This window comes from Hyperoodon ampullatus, assembly GCF_949752795.1.
Source record: "Hyperoodon ampullatus genome assembly, chromosome: 2".
In the NCBI taxonomy this organism is placed as follows: domain Eukaryota; kingdom Metazoa; phylum Chordata; class Mammalia; order Artiodactyla; family Ziphiidae; genus Hyperoodon; species Hyperoodon ampullatus.
The window spans coordinates 23,750,636-23,773,211 of record NC_136915.1 but is presented as its reverse complement, the minus strand read 5'-3'; the positions used below and the strand labels follow the sequence as shown (position 1 = coordinate 23,773,211).

At 38.8% G+C, this 22,576-nt stretch overlaps 1 protein-coding gene across 11 annotated transcripts in view; it reads right to left on the bottom strand.

The window, feature by feature from the left end:
* The window catches only part of EPB41 (erythrocyte membrane protein band 4.1), a gene marked incomplete at both ends in the record, with an annotated part of 116,830 nt that overhangs the window by 69,155 nt on the left and 25,099 nt on the right, over positions 1-22,576 (bottom strand). For all 11 annotated transcript variants that reach the window (XM_079698505.1, XM_079698508.1, XM_079698509.1 and 8 more), the window contains 4 exons: positions 3,737-3,909; positions 6,321-6,418; positions 8,776-8,928; positions 13,701-13,788. In XM_079698505.1, coding sequence (XP_079554631.1) covers positions 3,737-3,909; positions 6,321-6,418; positions 8,776-8,928; positions 13,701-13,788 — 512 coding nt within the window. The remainder of the gene's footprint in view (positions 1-3,736; positions 3,910-6,320; positions 6,419-8,775; positions 8,929-13,700; positions 13,789-22,576) is intronic.

Below are 22,576 nucleotides of genomic sequence, written 5' to 3'. Positions count from 1 at the left end.
GAAACTCAAACATTGCTACAACATTTGAAGACAAATTTTTGATTTCTCGCCAGGAATACAGTGTATAATTTAATAAGAACTGGCCAATATTAGTCAATAGACAGAGACATCAAGGTTTTTTAAAATCTTGAATTGAGGGCTTCCCTGGTGGCGCAGTGGTTGAGAGTCCGCCTGCCGATGCAGGGGACACAGGTTCGTGCCCCGGTCCAGGATGATCCCACATGCCACGGAGCGGCTAGGCCCGTGAGCTATGGCTGCTGAGCCTGTGCGTCTGGAGCCTGTGCTCCGCAAAGGGAGAGGCCACCAAAAGTGAGAGGCCCGTGTACCGCAAAAAAAAAAAAAAAAAGTCTTGAATTGAACTGTGAGGTTTCTACAGCTAGAAAAATAGAGACAGTCAACATGTTATTTCTACAAGTAACAGAAGCATCTTTATAAGTAAAGCTTTCCTCAGCCATAAAAAGAAATGAAATTGAGTTATTTGTAGTGAGGTGGATGGACCTAGAGTCTGTCATACAGAGTGAAGTAAGTCAGAAAGAGAAAAATACTGTATGCTAACACAAATATATGGTATCTAAAAAAAAAAAAAAAAGGTTCTGAAGAACCTAGGGGCAGGACAGGAATAAAGACAGAGACGTAAAGAATGGACTTGAGGACACGGGGAGGGGGAAGGGTAAGCCGGGAGGAAGTGAGAGAGTAGCATGGACATATATACACTATCAAATGTAAAATAGATAGCTAGTGGGAAGCGGCCACATAGCACAGGGAGATCAGCTCGGTGCTGTGTGACCACCTAGAGGTGTGCGATAGGGAGGGTGGGAGGGAGACGCAAGAGGGAGGAGATATGGGGATATATGTATATGTATAGCTGATTCACTTTGTTATACAGCAGAAACTAACACACCATTGTAAATCAGTTATACTCCAATAAAGATGTTAAAAAATAAATAAATAAAATGTTTTAAAAAAAAGTAAAGCTTTCTAATTTGTTCAAAGTACCAAAGCTCACTAACCCTTGAATTGTTGGTTATTTTTGCTATTAGAAAGAAAAGATACCTCAGGCATGGTATCTATATAACAATGAAATTTCATTTAGTGGAAGAAGCCATATGGTATCAGACAGACATGAGTTTTTGTTCAAGCTTTGGAACTTACTAACTGTGAGATCTTGAACAGGTTGCTTAAACTTTCCAGCCTTAGTTTTCTCACTGAAAAATGGGGATAAAATAATAAGAAGAATAACTCCCCAAAACTACGATAAACTGGAGGTAGGGTGATTTACCGGACAAGAAAGAGATGCCTGAGGTTGTTATATGAATATGGCAGATATGAGGATTGAGTGATCATACCTCAAACTTAACACGTCCAAAAGAGAAGTCTAGATTTCCTACATCCCCAAACTCTGCTCCTCTCTCAGACTTTCTCATTGTAGTAAATGATCAAGCCTAGGAATAAACCTTGATTTTCTTTTCCTTACCGTCTCCAACACTTAATTTACCAATAATTCTGTCAGCCCTACTTCTGAATTGTTTCCCTGACCAGTTTTCACTGTCTTTAACGCCAATACTCAAGTCCAAGCTGTTGTCATCTCTCACTCAGATCCTGCAACAGACTTCACCAAGATTCTGCTTTACTACCCCGGTAGTGGAGTAGATCTTTGTACTAGCCATGTGTGACTACTTAGGTTTAGTTAAAATTGAGTTCCTCAGTTTCACAGTCACATTTCAAGTTCATATGGCCACATGTGGCTACTGGCTACCAAACTGGACATCACAAAATAGAAGATTTTCATCAGCATGGCAAGTTCTATGGGACAGCACTGATCTAGACATATGCCAAGCTCACATCTACCTACAGGTCTTTGTACTTGCTACGCCCTCTTCAAGAATGTTTATCCCCCCAGATTTGGGGATGGCTGGCTCCTTCTCATAATTCAGGTTTCAGTTCAAATGAAGCTCCTCAGAGGAACCTTCTAAATTTAGAGTGGACCACTCAGTTCGAAACAGCTCCCCAGTCTCCCCATCCACAGACACTCTCCATCCCATTACTGTTTTATTTTCTTTATAGCACTTATCACTATCTGAACTTCTTCCATTTTGTTTCTGTTTCTACCCATAGAATGTAAGCCCCATGAGGGCAGAACCATGTCTGTATGTTCACAGCTGTATCCCCAATAACTAGAACAATACCTGACACACAGAAGTTTAAAATAGTTGAACAAAGCAGTAAGTAAGTATGGATCTGGTAGAACATGGGTTTTGGAGTTAAACCAACCTATACGCCAATCCACCAGCTATCATATCTTAAGAAAAGTTATTTAATCTCTGAGCTTAATTCCTAGTGTTGTGATGAAGAGTAAATAAACAAAGCCTACAATCTGCCTTGTAGAGAAGCATCAGAAAGAAAGAAGCATGACTCGTGGTACGGAAGCACAAAAGTTCTACCGCTTAGGTGATTTCTTTTCCAAGTGTGGCTGACCCATTCCTGATTCCTTTAAAGTGAGCTAGGTATTTCTGATATATGCTCCCATAATGCAACAAACCAGAATACGGCAGCATAGTGCTGGATGATACAAAACAAAATAATAATGCTGCAGCCAGAATATTAACAATATTTTAATGACAGCTAATATTTGGGGGTCACATTAAGAGTCAGCCATTGTGCCAAGCATATCATCTCATTTATTTTCTCATGAAAATTCTTTGAGGTAATATTATATTATCATCATACCCATTTTACAAATGAGAAAACTGAGACACAGAGTACGTAACTCACCCAAGAAGATAGATCATAAATGCAGTGGTTGAGATTGGAACCCAGTCCGATTCCAGAACCAAAGCCTGTAACTACTGTAACATGCACCTTGCTTTTACAATAGATAGCATAGATCTGCAATCAGCAATACTCTATTTTGGTTACTGCCTTCTGAACTTTTATTTATTTGCCACCTCTTTCTAGCTGCATAAAGAACTGAATATGGCTTGGGAATTCCCTGGTGATCCAGTGGTTAGGACTCGGTGCTTTCACTGCTGGGGCCCAGGTTCAATTCCCGGTAGGGGAACTAAGATCCTGCAAGCCACGTGGCAGGGCCAAAAAAAAAAAAAAAGAACTGAATGTGGTTTATTACTTCATTTCAGTAATGTTAATGCTCTCAAATCCTTGAGACTAAACTTAGAAAAACTGAAACAGATCTTCTGTCAGTATATACAATTATGAAACTTATTTATTTCCTCCCTCTTTTATTTAAACAAAATTTGGACACTCCAGTAATCGGACTGTTTTTTTGGTCTATAATTGACACATGACAAATGATCTAAACTTTTTCAGTGATTGTGCTAGTGAGGCAGACCCCTTCCCTCTTTTCTACTTGAAAAATAACTATTTAAAAATGTTCAAGAGGGGTTTAGTTCAGTATACTACATTAGGTTTCACCCTGTGGTAGAGATTCTGAATTCTAATTCCAATTCTAGTGGTGCTCAATCCACCACTTCCCAGCAGTGGGACCTTGATCTAGTTACTACTCTCTCTGAACCTCTGTTCTCCTTTTCTTAAGATGATTCCACTAAATTCGACAATTAGTGAGATCCATTTCATTTTATCACTGAGATTCTTTAATTTGATTCTCTTATAGATAACTGTACTTAGTTTGAATGTGCCCAATCACATCTGATAACCATTCTTCCTTTATCTCTCTCTAAACAGTTAGGATAACAAGAAATCATTAATATTCAATACAAACCTCCATCAAGGCTTCGGGATGCCCGTTTGCTTGCTGTACGCTCAAAGTGTGGGGCAGGCCTGTCAATCAGAGCACTAGCTTGCCTGGTCTGAGCCTGAGTTCGGCCACTGTATCGAAATTTAGATCCCAGGGCAAGAAATTTGCTTTTAGGAATGGTGTCTGTAGATGTCAGTCTGTGGAGAAAAAACATGATAATCATATATTATATATATCATCTCACTCTAATGAGGTTGTGAGATTAAAGACAAAATCAAGTATTAAAAAGTTTCACAATTCTCACAGCTTCCTTATCGTTACTAAGACAAATGTCCAATCAAGCAATCATTATTTTAATTCTGTCATTTCTCAAAGCAACATGTATAATTTATTTGTGGCTTATATTAATGATATAATCTTATATCTCTATAGGTAGGGTTTTATGGTTTTCAAAATGCTTTTATAGCACTGTACTATTTTCACTATACCCCTGTAATATTTTCATCATTTTATAGATAAAAGAAACTGAACCTCAAAGAAGGTTACTTGCTTAAGGTCATAGCTGTTAAGAAGTTGAGCAGTCACAGAATTCAAGCCCAGAGCTCTTTTTCCCCTCTCCTAGAATAATAATTTTGTCAAATGCACTCCAAACTCAATGCCTGGTATTCAATGCCTATTAAATCCTATTTAATAGGATATTTGGTGTATTTTCAACTCAGTTAGGAACCCCATCTTCTTTCTAAGCAGTACCCTGTGCTCTCTTTTGTCATGGCATTTACTACACTGAATTGAAACAATCTGTTTATGTGCTGGTCTCCACAACGAGACTGTGAGCTCTCTTTGGGTAAAGAACAAAGACTATGACTTATTCATTTTGTGTTTTCACTTCTGGCATAGTGCCTGGCATGAATCTGGCATTCAATAAATATTTGCTGAATAAAGGCATAAATTGCTACATCAAATACTACCAAAAAGAGAGTATTTTTTTCTCTTTGGGGTAGTTTAATTCAGCAAATGCTTTCTTTTATGTAATGAAGAATTACATGTTAATATATCCTCTTATTTTGATGCAATGGATTTAAATATGCTATCCTTCAAGTAACTGCATTGGCTGCAGCTGAAACCTATACCATAGATACTAAACATTCAAAATAACTCTTTTTTGGGGGGAGGGGAAAATTAGGAGTTTGAGATTAACATATACACATTACTATATATAAAACAGATAACCAACAAGGACCTATTATATAGCATAGGGAACTATACTCAATATTTTATAATCACTTATATGGGAAAAGAATCTGAAAATATATATATGTATAACTGAATCACTTTGGTGTACACCTGAAACAAACACAACATTGTAAATCAACTATACTTCAATTAAAAGAAAAGGGGAAAAAAAACCCTTTTTATTCTTCCTCACCCTCTTTTAAAACTCTATTTTCTTGGTTTTAAAGAAGATGATGAAAACATAAAGAAATATCTTAATGCCAAAAATTAAGATTCTTTAATCGAATATAAGGTGTAGCCTCATGTTTTATTTGAAATGAGAATTGAAATGTTATTTTCCCTGACTTGTCTTTCTGTCCAGTGTTCTTTAGTGCTAAGTATGATATGAAATTACAAATAGAAGAAAAAGTTATCGTGGTTCTCTCTCTTGAGAGTCATTCATAAAGAGCCAAGTTTATTTATGAACAACATGGCATGATAGTCTGGGATTTACTTCAAAAAATCTGAGAAGCAGTAGGAAGGAGTGAGTGGGGATATAGATGAAGCAGGATTGACCTTGGGGTGATAATTGTTGAAGGTGGAGTTTGGGACCAGAGGAGTTCATTATACTATTCTCTTCATTGTGCTATACATGCAATTTTCTATAATAAAGATATTTTCTTAAAAAGGCAGACTGACAGCTAACTAGCTGGCTCTCCTTTCAACAGAAGTAATTATTTGTCTGCTAGATTTTATGTTCCATCAGGACAGGGGCTAGAACTATCTAGTGATGTATTCCCAATGCCTAGTACAGTGCCTATACAAAGGGTAAGCACACAGAAAATGCTTGGTAAATGAACACAAGAGGTTAATTATATGTCCTCTTGAAAAGCAAAGGAGATGAAACTTTCTTCTGTCTTCTGTTTATCTGATACAACTGTGTTTCAAAGATGGTTCTCTGTGCTCCCTTTCTGGGGTTTATTAGAATCAAGATAACGATCAGCTTCACATTTTTAACCTACTATAAGAGCCCCACAGAAGGTAGTTAAGCATTCCTTAGAGAAATTCCATGTGGAGGTTAAGTCAGGGTACCTCTTCCTGACAGGACTGGATTTAGCTCCAGTTAGGGTAATCACAGAGCCTCTAGTAAACACAGGTTCCTATTTCTCATTTCCCTCCTCCTTCTACCATACACAGAAAGGTGCTCTGGGAATGTTACAGTGTTTTTCAACCCAAAGAAGGAGAACTAGACTCATTTTATCTTGCTTAAGATGATCTCACCTGAACTAAATAAAAGATGGCCAGCCATGCAAAGAAGGAAATTTCAATAGCAGGTTTAAAATAGAAACATGCATAAATAATTTATCCTTGAAAAATACTTAAGTGAGAACAATACCTGAAAAACGTGTGATGCTCTACACAGACTTTCCATAATTTCTTAGCTGCTCGGTAACTGGGAAGTTTGAATCCGATAGTACTTTCATACTGTTCTTGCTATAAATACACAAGCAAACATGGAACATAAAGTATTATTCAACTACAGTGATACAGGACCAAAGAAATAAGGTGCTGCAGAAGAGATCATTGTGAATAAAAAGAAAGTTACTAGTCTAAGGACATAAAATATCATTTGAAATTTTTTCCTACTTACCAAAAGAAATTTACTCACTGAGAGTGGTTTTTTCCACAGCAAGGAAGCCAGGGAATGCATCTTATATCATTTACACATCTTATTTTGTTCAGAAACACACACACACACACACACACACACATATACACTGTATATTATTCTGAGACACAATTAAGTCACATTTTGATTGTCCAGACACTGCTCTTCCTTAGTTACTGTCTGCATTTAGGATACTAGACTACTCAATAATCAGGGAATAGGATAGCAGATGATTCCTCCAATTAACTAATATTATTATGCAATCGTTTTTAGTAATAGGAACTAAAGATTGTGGCTCAAACCAGATTATTGAATTATTAAATGCCTTTTTTTTTCTTTGATTGATCATTAGTTTATCTAGATACTTCTTTGACTGAAGTAAACCACATCCTGCCAGGGCTACTGGAAACACTGTCCTGCTAGTCTCTTGCCTCTTTTTTTCTGCCTTAAGCGTACTTTATAAGATGGAAAGGACACTGACATTTATTTCTAGTGCCTATTATTCCCAATAACACTATGATCAGACAGTATCATCTGTATTTTTATACATGAAGAAACTGAGATCAGAGAAGTCACCTGCTTAGTCTCACAGCTATTAAGTGGCAGAACCAGAATTTCATGGTTGCCACTACACCACGCTACTTCTGAATCATCTGTTGTAGTCACAATACTATACTACACTTCTCAAAATCCTACTGTTGTTCTTTATTGTTTCTTAAGTAAGAATTTTGCATTTTTAGTATATATTATATAGTTAACATTTAAAGAAACCAAGGACTTCCCATTATCATATATATATTTTTTTCTGCCTTCCCACATTAAAATGTAAGATTGTTGAGGAATGGACTTGAGGACAGAGGGAAGGAGAAGAGGAAGCTGGGATGAAGTGAGAGAGTGGCATGGACATATATACCCTACCAAATGTAAAATAGCTAGCGGGAAGCAACCGCATAGCACAGGGAGATAGGCTCGGTGCTTTGTGACCACATAGAGGGGTGGGATAGGGAGGGTGGGAGGGAGACACAAGAGGGAGGAGATATGGGGATATACGTTTATGTATAGCTGATTCACTTTGTTATAAAGCAGAAACTAACACACCATTGTAAAGCAATTATACTCCAATAAAGATGTTAAAAAAAAAAAAAAGTGTTGAAGGATGGACTCTTCTATTGATATTTACTGTTCCTAGCCCCTAGAATAGTGTCTGACACAAAGAAAGCCATCAATAAATATTTGTTGACTGAATGACTCTTGGATTTGAAACTCTTTGACTTTTGCTAGGCATAACTATGGTATAAATAAATGCTTCAGTGATAATCCTTATCCGAAATTTTAAGGCTGCACATTCAGTATTTCCATGTTCAAATAATGAGCCATTTTTCACCAGCAGATGGTGATATATACACAAAAAAGCCTCTTTACATTAGTACGATGCTTTCCTGTTCAGAGCTTTTACCTCTGTCATCTCATTTGATCTTCAAATCAACCTTGACAGAGCAGGTATTATCCCCCTTGAATGGTAAGGAACACTTTAGATTTATCCAGGGTCTTTTACTTAGTAGGTGGCAGAGTAGGCACTAGAACTTTTTTTTTTTAATTTAATTCCTACTTGAACAATTTTCTGCTATACCATGATGGCTCTTTAATATAAAAGTTAAATTTGGCCAGCATTAGTATATTCTGAAAATTGACCACCAACTAGTAACTGAGTTACCTGGTACAAAGTTGAACATCCAACTCTACTAAAAATCTAGAACTTGACCCTAGGACACATTCCCAGTAACTAATAGAACCTACATATACAAATAATTATATAAGGTAAGGGACTGGTGGTACAAAACATAAGTAATTTAACCCCACAATTTAAAAATCTCATGCTACTTAATTTATAAATATTTTTCCATCAAGCTTTTACCTGGAGTAAACAAGGAACAAGTTTATTAATACAAATTTCACTTTGGGCCATGGTACATTTACCTACATGAAGAGAACTGTCCAGAAAGCAAATAGGAAGGAAGAGAAGAAGCATCACGGGACTGATTAGGAAACAAAATATCAGCACCTAAATAGTTAGCTATAGAGAGACCTCACAGATGACACAACAAGGAAAACAGGAATGAAGAGATGTTTTAGACATGGTCTGTGTTTGATTCAGGAGGAAAGGAAAACACGAATTCTGTACCTCTCCAGGCCGAATCTTAATGAAAAAGCTGCTACGTTTGTAAGAAATCTTCAGCACTTTGGGCCAAGGAAAGCGGTTAATTCTCAGCTTATCTTTGTAAACCAGAAGGCCACTAGAGCAGACACCTAGGATGATATCCACTCCCTCCAAGTCCTGAGGAAAAAAAGCGTTAGCGTTTCAGTCTTGAGCAAAGTGCTCAACATAGTCGACTATTATTAGACAATCTGAAGACATCAACAACCAAATACAGTTACAAAGAATACAATGAAAAATAAAGTTTCACCTAACAACCATAACCCATGGGACTATTTGGTCTATGTAAAAATGCCGTTACTATACTACATTTAAAAATCAATGTTATTACCTACCACAAATATCTTTAAAATGTCCAAATCAGACTCAGTAATTCTATTTCTATAATCTGTTCTAAGGAAATAATTCAAACCACAGAAAAAGCTTTACACATGATAATGTTCAGAATGTTATAAGAGTGAAAAACTGGATATAACCTAAGTATCCAAGCATTAGGGTTAAATTATTGTTCATCCATATAGTGAAATACAATGTGGCCATTAAAACAGTTAAATAGGGCTTCCCTGGTGGTGCAGTGGTTGAGAGTCCGCCTGCCAATGCAGGGGACGCGGGTTCGTGCCCCGGTCCGGGAGGATCCCACATGCCGTGGCGCAGCTGGGCCCATGAGCCATGGCCGCTGGGCCTGTGCATCCGGAGCCTGTGCTCCGCAACGGGAGAGGCCACAACAGTGAGAGGCCCGCGTACCACAAAAAAAACAGTTAAATAGAATTTGGGAGATAAATGGGAAAATAATTATGTTGTAACTAAAATTACGTACATAATTTGATTCCAACAATATAAAAAATATACACAGAAGTAAGATGAATACACCAAAATGTTAATAATGGGATTCTCTAGGTGGTACAATTATGAACAATTTTTCATTTCAGTTTTCTATACTTTCCAATTACAATAAACATGTATTATCTTTTAAAAAGCATTCAAATATGAAAAAACTAACACATGTATGTAAGAAATTCAAACAGTACAGAAATGTATAAAATTAAAAAAAAAATCTACCCTCCTCCTCCCACACTCTTTAACAGTAACCAGTACTGATTTGATAATTTCCAGGATTATCCTATTTTCTAGGCACATACAATTATGTATGGATAATATATATATATATATACATATACGTATATTATTAATATATCACCTTTATAATGAGGAAAACAACTAGAAAAAAATTAAAATTCAGTCCTTGAGGGTGGAAACTGTATCTAAATCATTGCTATATCACTCCAAATACTGTTATTGACAACATGCTCAGTAAGTGTTTACACTGAGTTTGTTACCTGCCCACATTATTTTTTTTTTTTTTTTTTTTTTTTTCGGTACGCGGGCTTCTCACTGCTGTGGCCTCTCCCGTTGCGGAGCACAGGCTCCGGACGCGCAGGCTCAGCGGCCATGGCTCACGGGCCCAGCCACTCCGCGGCATGTGGGATCTTCCCAGACCGGGGCACAAACCCGCGTCCCCTGCATCGGCAGGCGGACTCGCAACCACTGCGCCACCAGGGAAGCCCCCTGCCCACATTATTAATCATAACTTATTACGGCAAATATTAGTAAATTCTTTGCTTCAGACATATAAAAATCTGGATTCATGTAAGTTGATAAATTAGGAAATTTCAAGGTATTTTAGTAACAACATACACTAAGCTTAAACCTTCAACCATTACTATCAATTATTTCATTCATTATTAGTGACTGAGGGAACATCTGCTTTTCTTTTGTCCAAGAAACATGGACATACACACATCTTACCCACTGAAGGAATCGACTGCCATGAGGAGTAATACAGCCACCATCACCACCCCTCAAAGCCACTGTGAAATGTCACTCGGCTTGCACCTCATCTACCTTCACAACACTCTCATAAAACTGAGCCTCTGCAGCCTCCAAAAAGGCTTCCCTGGGACTTCCCTGGTGGAGCAGTGGTCAAGAATCTGCCTGCCGGGCCTCCCTGGTGGCGCAGTGGTTGAGAGTCCGCCTGCCGATGCAGGGGATGCGGGTTCGTGCCCCGGTCCGGGAGGATCCCATATGCCGCGGAGCGGCTGGGCCCATGAGCCATGGCCGCTGAGCCTGCGCATCCGGAGCCTGTGCTCCGCAGTGGGAGAGGCCACAACAGTGAGAGGCCCGCGTACCAAAAAAAAAAAAAAAGAATCTGCCTGCCAATGCAGGGGACATGGGTTCGAGCCCTGGTCGGGGAAGATCCCACATGCCGCGGAGCAACTAAGCCCGTGTGCCACAACTACCTAGACTGTGCTCTAGAGCCCGCGAGCCACAGCTACTGAGCCTGGGTGCCACAACTACTGAAGCCCGCATGCCTAGAGGCCATGCTCCGCAGCAAGAGAAGCCACTGCAATGAGAAGCCCGCGCACCACAACAAAGAATAGCCCCTGCTCACCGCAACTAGAGAAAGCCTGCGTGCAGCAACGAAGACCCAACACAGCCAATAAATAAATAAATGAATTTTAAAAAAAGGCTTCCCTTAATAATTCAAAAAGAAACATTAATTTATTTTTACCATGCCTGTCTGTATATGAAAATCCTAGGGCAGGCATTTTGGTCTCCCAGTTGTGAAGTACTCAAACCTATCATTATCATAGTCAGCAAATAATTACTATGGTAGCTATGGTAGCATGTCGTATACATGTATGTTTAAGTCAGCAGACCATCAGGACTTCCTGGAGGCCAGGGCATAGGGCTATGTATACTACCAAATATACATGCACAACTATAATTCTTGTTTTTCTATGATAAAGTGGTCATCCCTCCAAAAACCATGATAAGTATAGGAGTTGACTCTATTCCTTATAAACTCAGTATGAGAGAACTCAGATTTTTATAATTACTGATGTTAAGTAATTTTTTTTTAAGTATAGTAAGTTATAAATATTATCCTCAGGTCAAAAAGGATTAGTAAGTTACCAATAAAGCCATATTTGCACACCTCTTTATTAAAGAAAAATTTTAATTAAATATATAATATCAATCATCTATGTCTGTAATTCAAGGAAAATAAATTTCACCTGAGTTAATCTCTACAGATAACCATTTATTTATATAAGTAATAAAAGACCGGAGTTATATGCTTCTAGACTGCTCCTTTTCCCAAAATGAGTATAAAGAAACATATTAGTGCCTACGTGTGTTATGTACAAGCACAATAGAGAGAAGAAGAAATTATATTCAGCTTCAATTCGATGACTACATAACAGAATTTCCCAGAAGATGTCCCCTTAAGTTTTTAAAGGCTGTGGGTACAACTACATCTCTCTTTTAACTATATGTTTTGGAGAAACAATTTGCTTTACAACATTTGCTGTAGAAATATGCTGCCTGACTCCTCATGTAATCCTGATAATTACTGAATTGACACCAGCCTCCAGCAGAAATTGAGAAGCAAAACCTAACAATTTCAGTTCTGGACCTGATCTGATCTTCCTACCATCTACTTTTGAGATTCACAGAAGTTACAGTACCCAGCCCAAAACAGTCCAGAGCAACATCTTAAGAAAACTCACTAACATGCAATGAAATTTTATTAGTTACTAGAATGTAAATAAGGAAGAAACTTCAGATACAGATATTCAGGTTGGGAGAAGCCTGAAAGGTCATTTTAGTCCAATCACCCACCAAATGTTTGAATGTCCTTTTCTAAATTCCTACCAAGTGATTATTCTGCCTAACCTGGAATATCTCTAGTGATAGACAACTCAATCCCTTCTGAGGTAGCCCATCCCATCTTTGAAATAGCTCTGTGAGACAATTTGTCCAACTGGGCTGAAAAGTATTTCCCTGCAGTTTTCATTTTACCGGCTCTAGTGTTATATCTTGGAGCCATAGTAAAATCTTTACTTCACAAGTTAATCCTTGAAATCTATGAAGACTGACATTATATCTTTCCTAAACTTTCCCTTCTGTGGGTTAAGTATCCCTATTCCTTTGCCTGTTTCTCACTAGACATGGTTTTGATTCCCCATCACGCATCCTAGTTAAATTTCTCTAAATGAACCTCAGATCATCCCTTGAGCCCTTTCTTTCTCTCACAAACTCCTCAACCTCCCCAGCCATTTCAGTAGCTGAAGATGAGAGAAGTCATTGTGTTAGGTTGTATTAGGTAGAACTAGGATGAAAGCTCACGTTTCCAAATCCCTAACCCAGTGGTTCTCAAATGAGCCACTGTGGTTCCTCCTGTGTGCATTAGAATCACCTGGAGAGCTTATTAAAACAGACTGCTGGGCTCCACCCACATAGTTTCTGATTCAGCGAGACTGGGATGGGACCTGACATGAGCATTTCTAACAAGTTCCTAGACGATGCTAAATGCTGGTTCAGAGACCACACTTTGAGAACCACTACCTTACGCCAATGATTCTCAGATTCAAGCATGAAGGAGGATCATTTGGGATATTCATTAAATCTGGAGACAGCCTCTCCTCCAAAGTTATTCAGTCAATCTGGGAGGAGCTCAGGAATCTGCATATTTAATAAACACCCCGGGTGATTCTGATATAGGTGATGTTGTCTGTGAAACATGCCTCACTGTCACTCTATATTTTCAAGTGTATCTGCATTTTAGGAAATTATCATTTCTTTTGCTCTCGGTGATATATCTTTTGATCCTTATGGCTGCTTAGGTGTGAAACTTCGTTCTGATGGTGGAATTGTAAAAGGGCAATTCAATTGATACACTTGCTACACTTGACTGGTTCAACTGATAGACTTAAAATTCCAACACTATCTCTTCTGAACGTTTTGTAATGCCCCAGATAAAGGTTGGTAAGAAATATTATATGACACAGGTCTGATACACGCATATTAATAAAGGCCAAAGTTACCATTACCTTTGCTTTATGAAGGTCAACACCATACATAGACAACTTTTTGGCATTCTCAAGAAATTCCAGGTCAGCCTGAGCTGGAGTCATGGACCTTTGATAGAAGAAAAACAAAAAGACTTTCAGTGTCACAGTGTCAACATTTACAATAATAACATTTGTATATTACTTGTACTTTATATAAACATATACATACCAATATGTATGTAGATATATTTCATAGTCCTAAAAGTAGACTATTATGTATGGAAAAGGACTCTTATCACTACCTGTATCTAAATAATTGAAATATGCCTTGGAAAAAGAGACCTTGGAGAAACAAAAAGTCACCAAAAAGCTATCAGAAAAAAAAAGTTAAAAAATGAAACCTAAATTTCTTTAAAGCCACCTCATCCACCATCAGTTCTGCCCCTCCCTCTCCTTAGGCCTTTTCTCCCACACACATAAACTCCTCCCACTAATTTATCTTGTCAAGGAGGTGACCAAATTAAATCCTCTGAGGGCATGGTACAACTTACAGTATCCTCTTAGCTGCCTTTTTCTCTCCCTATCCCTGAATTGAGTTAATATGGAAATTAAACAGGAGGGCAGCTGAAGTTGCTTAACTGGGGATTCTTAATGGGGGCAGGCTTGATGAAAAGAAAATTTCTGGTAACAGATGGTGTCCTGCCCACTGACCTAAACAAAATAAATTGGTTAATAGAGGCATGTAGATAATGGGGCTGTTTTCTCTGTTATTAAGATGTCTTCATTACTAGGCATATAATGAATTAAATTTGTTTGAAAACAATCAGTCTCACTGTCTAAACACTCACTATGACAGTCTTGCCTTCTCCTTTATAACTTTCTTCTCTTTTGAAAAGTGCTCATGAGCTGTTATGCTGAGCTTTGAAGAAAATAATTACTCCTAGTGATGTGCAATTCAGACCAATCAAACAGAACTTCATAGTAACAATAAAGCAGCCATACCCCCAAAGAAAACATGTAAATGCCTATTTCCCATAAGACTGCCAGCCTCCAGCTATAAAAAGCAGCAGTGACCTATTCATTTAACAAGAGAAAGTCTTTTCCAAACCCATCTGTCTTTATCCTCATTAAAAAGAACAAAGGGTTCCCTGGAATAACACCCCCCCCATAAAAAAAAATCTCAGGAAAGAAACTGCAGATTTGTTAATGACTCAGCATCTCAGAATAAAAACTTCCTTCCACAAGCACTAAACCATCATACCTGAATGCTCTTTATTAATGACTCTGAAATTGAACACAAAAAAGGAGAATGGGAAAATAAACACATATGCAAGTCTGTATATTCAAGTCATTAAAAACATCTCAGGAAATTTTTGTAGTTTTTTTTCCCTCATATAAATTATATACTTTTCTAGTTAAGGTTACTCCCATTTTATGGGTTTTTGGTTTTTTTGTCTTTGTTGTTGTTAGTGTTAGTATTATTGATGGCTTGAATTTTAGGATTCGAAGCTGGAATGCAGCTTGAAGATTATAGAGTCCAACACTTTCACTTTGCTGACAAAGAAACAAGCGTGGAGGGATTACATGGTCATAGGCAAGTTATGACTCAGTTTAAGGTAGCAGGCTTTAGCCAGAACCCAAGTCACATCACTGCAGCTGGAATCCTGGTTCTTGCACTTAAGAGTGGTGACCTCAATCTCTTAACTATAAAGTAAGAAGCATAATAATACCTACTTCTTGAGACTAGTATAGGCAATGATTTTTTTTTTAATCTTTGCTGAATGAATGAATGTGACTAGTAGGGTAAAATGAGATAATGCTTGTGAAACTGCTTTGTAAAATATAAATGTTTATTATTATTGCACCCTTAGGTTTCTGGTACAGTGGTACATCATAAGCTACTCATAAAAGAGAAATCTTTTTTTTTTTGCAGTACGCCGGCCTCTCACTGTTGTGGCCTCTCCCGCTGCGGAGCACAGGCTCCGGACGCGCAGGCTCAGCGGCCATGGCTCACGGGCCTAGCCGTTCCGTGGCATGTGGGATCTTCCCGGACCGGGGCACGAACCCGTGTCCCCTGCATCAGCAGGCGGACTCTCAACCACTGTGCCACCAGGGAAGCCCGAGAAATAATTTTAATCACTTGAATTTGAAGACAAGTTTTAAGACATTAAATGAAGCAATCATGATGAAATCTTCCCCATACTCCTCCAACTCTAAGGGACATTAACGGGGTCAATCAGTTTGAATACAGATTTAAATTTCAAACTATGTAGTTAAATGATTTTCTAATAAGTAAGCATGCTTTAAAATTGTATTAAGGGCAGGTGGTAAGAAGAGATCTTTAAAACTATGACTTTCCTTGTTAGTTGAAAATAATATTTATATTTGAGCTTTGGCTGATGCTTTGCATTTAACATTTTTTATATAACTAAAAAAATTTTGAAACACACTTAAAAGTTACCTACAATACAAACAATTTTTCCTGAACCATTTGAGAGCAAACTGTCAACCTGATGACCAGTCACTCCCAAGTACTCTGGTGTGTAATTCCTACAAACAAGGACATTCTCCTACATAACCTCCACAGGACTCTGAAAACAAGGAAATAAATAGTAATACATTACTGCCATCTAATCCTCAGACCCCATTCAAGTTTACCCAGTTATTTCCAGAATGTTCTGTATGGCAGAAGAATCCAGTTTAGCCTCATGGAGTTTCATTTAGTTCATCTCTCTTTCATCCTCTTCAGTCTGGAAAAGTTTCTTAGTCTTTCTTTGACTTTCCTAATCTTGAACGTCTAAAGATTATAGGCCAGTTATTGTATAGAATGCCCCTCAATTTGGGCCTGTCTGATGTTTCTCCATAAATTGACCCCATAAGTTATGAATCTTTCACAGGAATATCACAGAAGTGACCCTGTGTTCTCACTGCATCCTATCAGGGGGAACATGATTTCAATTTGTCTCTTCCAGGAGATGTTCATTTTGATCAGTGATGTCTCCCGGGCTTCTCTTCCATGAAATTCCTCTTTACCTCTTTGTAATTAATAAATATTCTGTGGGAATGTATTTGGAAATAGTCTATTCCTTGTCAAACTTTTAATGTATTCACTCATTTATATCAGTATGGACTCAGGGATTCTCAGCTTATTCAATGTAATATAATCAATTCTTTTCCATATTTATTTTAGTGCTTAAATCGTCCCAGATTTGGTTATTGGGAGCCCTTCTAAGCTGGATTCTGTGTCCCTCTGACCATTTCCCATCATTTTTTGAGCACCTCCTTCTGGCACAACGTAGAGTCAGAGTATGTGAGTATGCGTGTGTATGTGTGTGTGTGTGTGTGTACCTATTTACATCTCTATCTATCTATCTATCTAACATCTATCTATCCATCCATCTATCTATTGGAAACAATGAGTTTACATTGAAACCTCCAGTTTTAATGCAACACCACAGGGTTCATGTTAATTTCTCTCTCACTCTAATTTGTATCTCCCTTTACTGACAGTCAGAAACCTGGCTCCCAGTATCCTTAACACAACACATTGACTTATTTGATCAACCCCCTGTACATAACCAATCTCTCTTTGCTGCCACTGACCCCTCCTCCATGTGGATGCCCTCTTCACTGGCTTAAGACTCTGAATTCCCCATGCTAGGCTGGGGACACATGCTAGGCACACATGTCCTCCTTACCTCACTCAGGTTCTGACTCCTGGTGTTAGGCTACCCCTTCCATAGACATCTTCTTCACCCGGCTTAGGCTTCAACACCTGTATCAGGTACCATCCCATAGGGATGCCCTCTGCAGGCCTTACCCTCACATGGATGCCCTTCTCACTCTGCTCTGCCTGTGATAACCACAACCACGTGTCCACATGACTCCCTTTTCATCCTATTTGAGCTCTGACTTCTCCTGCCAGGCTGGCCCCCCACAATGAACATTCTCCTCACCCTGCTTAGGCCCCAGTATCCCCAGCCAGACTGCCTCTCAGCATGGATGACTATCTTGCTCTATCCCACCTAACGGCTTTAGAACACAATTGTTTCAGGAAGCTTTTTCTGCTTATAAAAATCATTCATTCATTGTATAAAATTTGGAAAATATCTTTAAGAGCATAGAAAAAAAAAAGAAGAAAATCTCCCATAATCCCACCAACCACAGATACCTGTGTATAAATACAAACATATATTTTACAAATTTAAATCACAAATTAAAAATGATTTTCAACTTAACACTTTAAAGACTATGGTTTTTCCTAAATGTTTGAAGACTCTTGAAAGTAGTAACAAATTATCTGGGAAGAGATTAGACAGCTCTAAACCATTAGGAGTACTGTCCTGAATTTATTCAGTACCACCTAATAATTTACTACTTGAAACTACTGCAGCTTACCGAAGTACCTAACCAGGGAGCTTTGGCACTGGTTAACTTTTGCTCATTAAAAAGAGAAGTTAAGGGCTTCCCTGGTGGCGCAGTGGTTGGGAGTCCGCCTGCCGATGCAGGGGACACGGGTTCGTGCCCCGGTCTGGGAGGATCCCGCATGCCGCGGAGCGGTTGGGCCCGTGAGCCATGGCCGTTGGGCCTGCGCGTCCGGAGCCTGTGCTCCGCAATGGGAGAGGCCACAGCAGTGAGAGGCCCACGTACAGCAAAAAAAATAAAAAAAATTAAAAAAAAAAATAAATAAATAAAAAAAAAAAATAAAAAGAGAAGTTATAACAAAATTTCCCTGTATTTATTTTGAGCAAGTGGAGTCAGGATATAGAGCCATTCAGTGAATTCCAATGTTATGTGACAGCCTTTTTTTTTTTTGATGGGAAAAGTTGCTTTATTCAGGTGGCCAGCAACCTGGGAAGATGGTGGATTAATGTCCTAAAACGATCTCCAAGTTACTGGTTAGGAGACAAAGGTTTTAAAGACAGTGTGAGGGAGGGGGCTACAGGGTGCATGATCAGCTCATGGACAATTCTCTGATTGGTTGGCATCAAGGTGAAGTTTCAAGCATCACCCATCTTCTGGTTTCAGCCAATTTGAGCTCTACATGCTTGTGGTCAGCAGTTTTCATCTGACGGGGTTGTGACAGCCTTTTAATAATGTTGTTCCATCTTCTAATTAAGGACTGTGGTTTCAAATAATTAAGTGGGGGACAACTGACAACTTTACATACCATCTTAGTCCCCATAAATGGAGGACAATTTGTTTTAAAGCTTGATTTGCTACTGTAAATTTAGTGTTAATTATAGCTTCACAGTCTCTGTCTAAGCAAAGGGCCACTACTAAGAATTCCATGTACGTAGGCTATCTTCTCTTTATCTGAGGAGCAGGGTAGTATTTCTTGTATTTTCCAATGCATAGTAAATGCTTCTGCCTAAGCAGAAGTCTCTTTGGACTGGTTAAAATGTCACGTTGTTGGACATAATTAAAATTTCCATTTTGCTTTCTCTTTGTGAGGATTGCCAATCTTTCCAAAAAGGAGCAATTCCAAGATGACAGACCTCTAAATTTTCTAATCATGGAGATCGATTATTGCTCAATTTCTATCTATATACCTCACAGAACATCAAGTGGACCATATCCACCTGTCCTCTGAGATCGTTTCACCTATTTGGGTTTAAACTCAGTTAGTTCCAAAGAGCAGTTCTCTAAACCCAGACTCACATTCATTACTTGTAAAATGGAATAAGAATCATTGTACAAAGCACTTTACATGAATTTCTAATTTAACAATCACAAAATTCGCATCATCAGCCTTATTTTTCAGATGAAAAAACTGAAACTTAGAGAGTTTAAATAACTTACTGAGTCTTAAAGCTAATAAGGAATGGAGCCTGAATTCAAAGCAAGACAGGCGGACTCCACAGCCCAGGTTTTTGTCTTATTGCCTAACTCAGGGGTTCTCAAACTTTTTGACCTCAGGATCCCTTCACTCTCAATAATTACTGAGGACTCTAAAGAGTTTTTTTTAATGTGAGTTATTTCTATCAATATTTACTATATTAGAAATTAAAACTAATAAAATTGAAAACGATTGATTAAATCTTTAAAGAACAGTAAGTCCCCTACTTATGAACCTTCAAGTTGCGAACTTTCAAAGATGTGAATGTGCGTTTGCATGTCCAATCACGTAAGTTAGTTCACGTGTCTGGCATACATTGTCACGTGCTTGCATTCTCTACAAGTGGTTGTGCTTTTGTGTACTTTGTACAGTACTGTAGAGTATAGCAGTACAGAATCTGTATTTCAAGCCCAGGATGTCCAGAAGCAATCATAAAAGCAACAGTATATAGCCGATTGTGTTAGTTGGGTACCTAGGCTAACTTTGTTGGACTTACGAACCAATTGGACTTATGAATACGCTCTCCGAACGGAACTCGTTTGTATGTAGACTTACTGAATAACAATAAACGACTCATTTTTTTTTTTTTTTTTTTTTTTTTTTTTTTTTTTTTTGTGGTATGCGGGCCTCTCACTGCTGTGGCCTCTCCCGTTGCGGAGCACAGGCTCCGGACGCGCAGGCTCAGCGGCCATGGCTCACGGGCCCAGCCGCTCCGCGGCACATGGGATCCTCCCGGACCGGGGCACGAACCCGTATCCCCTGCATTGGCAGGCGGACTCTCAACCACTGCGCCACCAGGGAGGCCCACGACTCATATTTTAACATGAAAAATTTTGTGTGTGAAAAATAACAGTATTTTCCCCAAATGTAGTTAAGGAGTGACACTGCTTTACATATTTACAAATTTTTTTTAATGTGCAACTTAGAAGACAGCTAGATTTTCCTACCTGCGTCTGTATTCAATCTGTTGCAATATTTTGTATGGTTGTAATATATGAGGAAACCTGATCTCACACAGATATGTAGTTGGAAAAGGAAGAATTGATGATTAAAAATATTTTTCTTTGATACTACACCAAAACTTAACAATGGCAGTTTCCTAAAGGTTAGTTGCAATGTGAAATCTGAAAACATATCAGTGAACTTTTTGTACCATATTACATTAAAATCCATTGGTCTATCTATCTTGCATTTTGAATGGGCCTTTTTTTTTTTTTTTTTTTTTTTGCGGTAGGCGGGCCTCTCACTGTTGTGGCCTCTCCCCTTGCGGAGCACAGGCTCCGGAGCACAGGCTCAGTGGCCATGGCTCACGGGCCCAGCCGCTCCGCGGCATGTGGGATCTTCCCAGACCGGGGCACGAACCCGTGTCCCCTGCATCGGCAGGCGGACTCCCAACCACTGCGCCACCAGGGAAGCCTGAATGGGCCTTTTATACAGATGCATGATTTTGTAACATCATGCATTTCATATCTGAAAAATACTGGTTGGCTGAGTAATGCAAGTTTTCCAAATGCTGACACATTTCATTGTACAATATTAAAAGAAAAGAAACACATTCATTAAAATAATCACCAACTTCATCAGAAAAGTCGTTTAAGTATTTGGAACCTGTCAAGATCATGATGGCAAATAAAAATTTTCCAAAATTCTAATTTTCACTTGAAAGCTTGAATTTTGTCATTAGCAACAAATACTATCAGTCATTTACCAATCCTTAAAGGACTGGCTCATTTCATTTTTGAGGAAATGTATGCCAAATAACCAAGTCTGAATAATCACAGTCACTTTTTCAAGTAAAAAAGGTGTTGCATTAAAAAACTGGCTAATGCAGCTGAGAACTCAAAACAATTACACATGTGCTTTTCTTCAAGACGAGTACCTCAGTATGCAGAAGAAGTGCTTTCTTTGTACTTCCCATTAAATCACACAGAATATTAAACAGGATGTATTTCAGATTTAATAAAATCAATACTCTTTACTGCTTCATCATGAAAATTTTTAAGCGAGCTGGCAGGTTTAAAAATATTTTATTTTATTTTTAAATTTTTAACTGCAAGTTAAAAAGTAAAAGTGTGGGACTTCCCTGGTGGCACAGTGGTTAAGAATCTGCCTGACAATGGAGGGGACATGGGTTCGCGGCCTGGTCCGGGAAGATCCCACATGCCGTGAAGCAACTAAGCCCGTGCACCAAAACTACTGAGCCTGTGCCCTAGCGCCCGCGAGCCACAACTACTGAGCCCATATGCTGAACCTACTGAAGCCCTCATGCCTAGAAGCCCATACTCTGCAACAAGAGAAGCCATCGCAATGAGAAGCCTGCACACAGTAACGAAGAGTAACCCCCGCTCACCGCAACCAGAGAAACCCATGTGCAGCAATGAAGACCCAATGCAGCCAAAAATAAGAAAAATAAATAAATAAAGCCAATTTTAAAAAGGGGCTAAAATGGAAAATTTAAATAAATAAATATAAATAAAAGTGAATGTTGGTGAAGCATATAATGACTAGTAGTACAGTTTGGTGCCACTGCTTTGATTTGTGCTCCACCATTTCAACACAGTGAAATGAGCAAATAATATCTTAGTATTATTATGAAAATAATTTTGACCTCATGGACCCCTTAACAGAATCTTGGAGACTGGGCTTCCCTGGTGGTACAGTGGTTAAGAATCCACCTGTCAATGCAGGGGACACGGGTTTGAGCCCTGGTCCAGGAAGATCCCACATGCCGCAGAGCAACTAAGCCCGTGTGCCACAACTACTGAGCCTGCACTCTAGAGCCCGCAAGCCACAAATACTGAGCCCACACGCCACAACTACTGAAGCCCGCATGCCTAGGGCCCATGCTCCACAACAAGAGAAGCCAACACAATAAAAAGCCTGCGCACCACAATGAAGAGTAGCTCCCACTCGCCACAACTAGAGAAAGCCCATGCACAGCAATGAAGACCCAATGCAGCCAAAAATAAATAAATACACGAAAAAAAAAGAACCTTGGAGACTGCCAGCAGCCTGTAAAACAACACCATATGAAAAGAGCTGGCCTAGGACTTCCCTGGTGGTGCAGTGGTTAAGA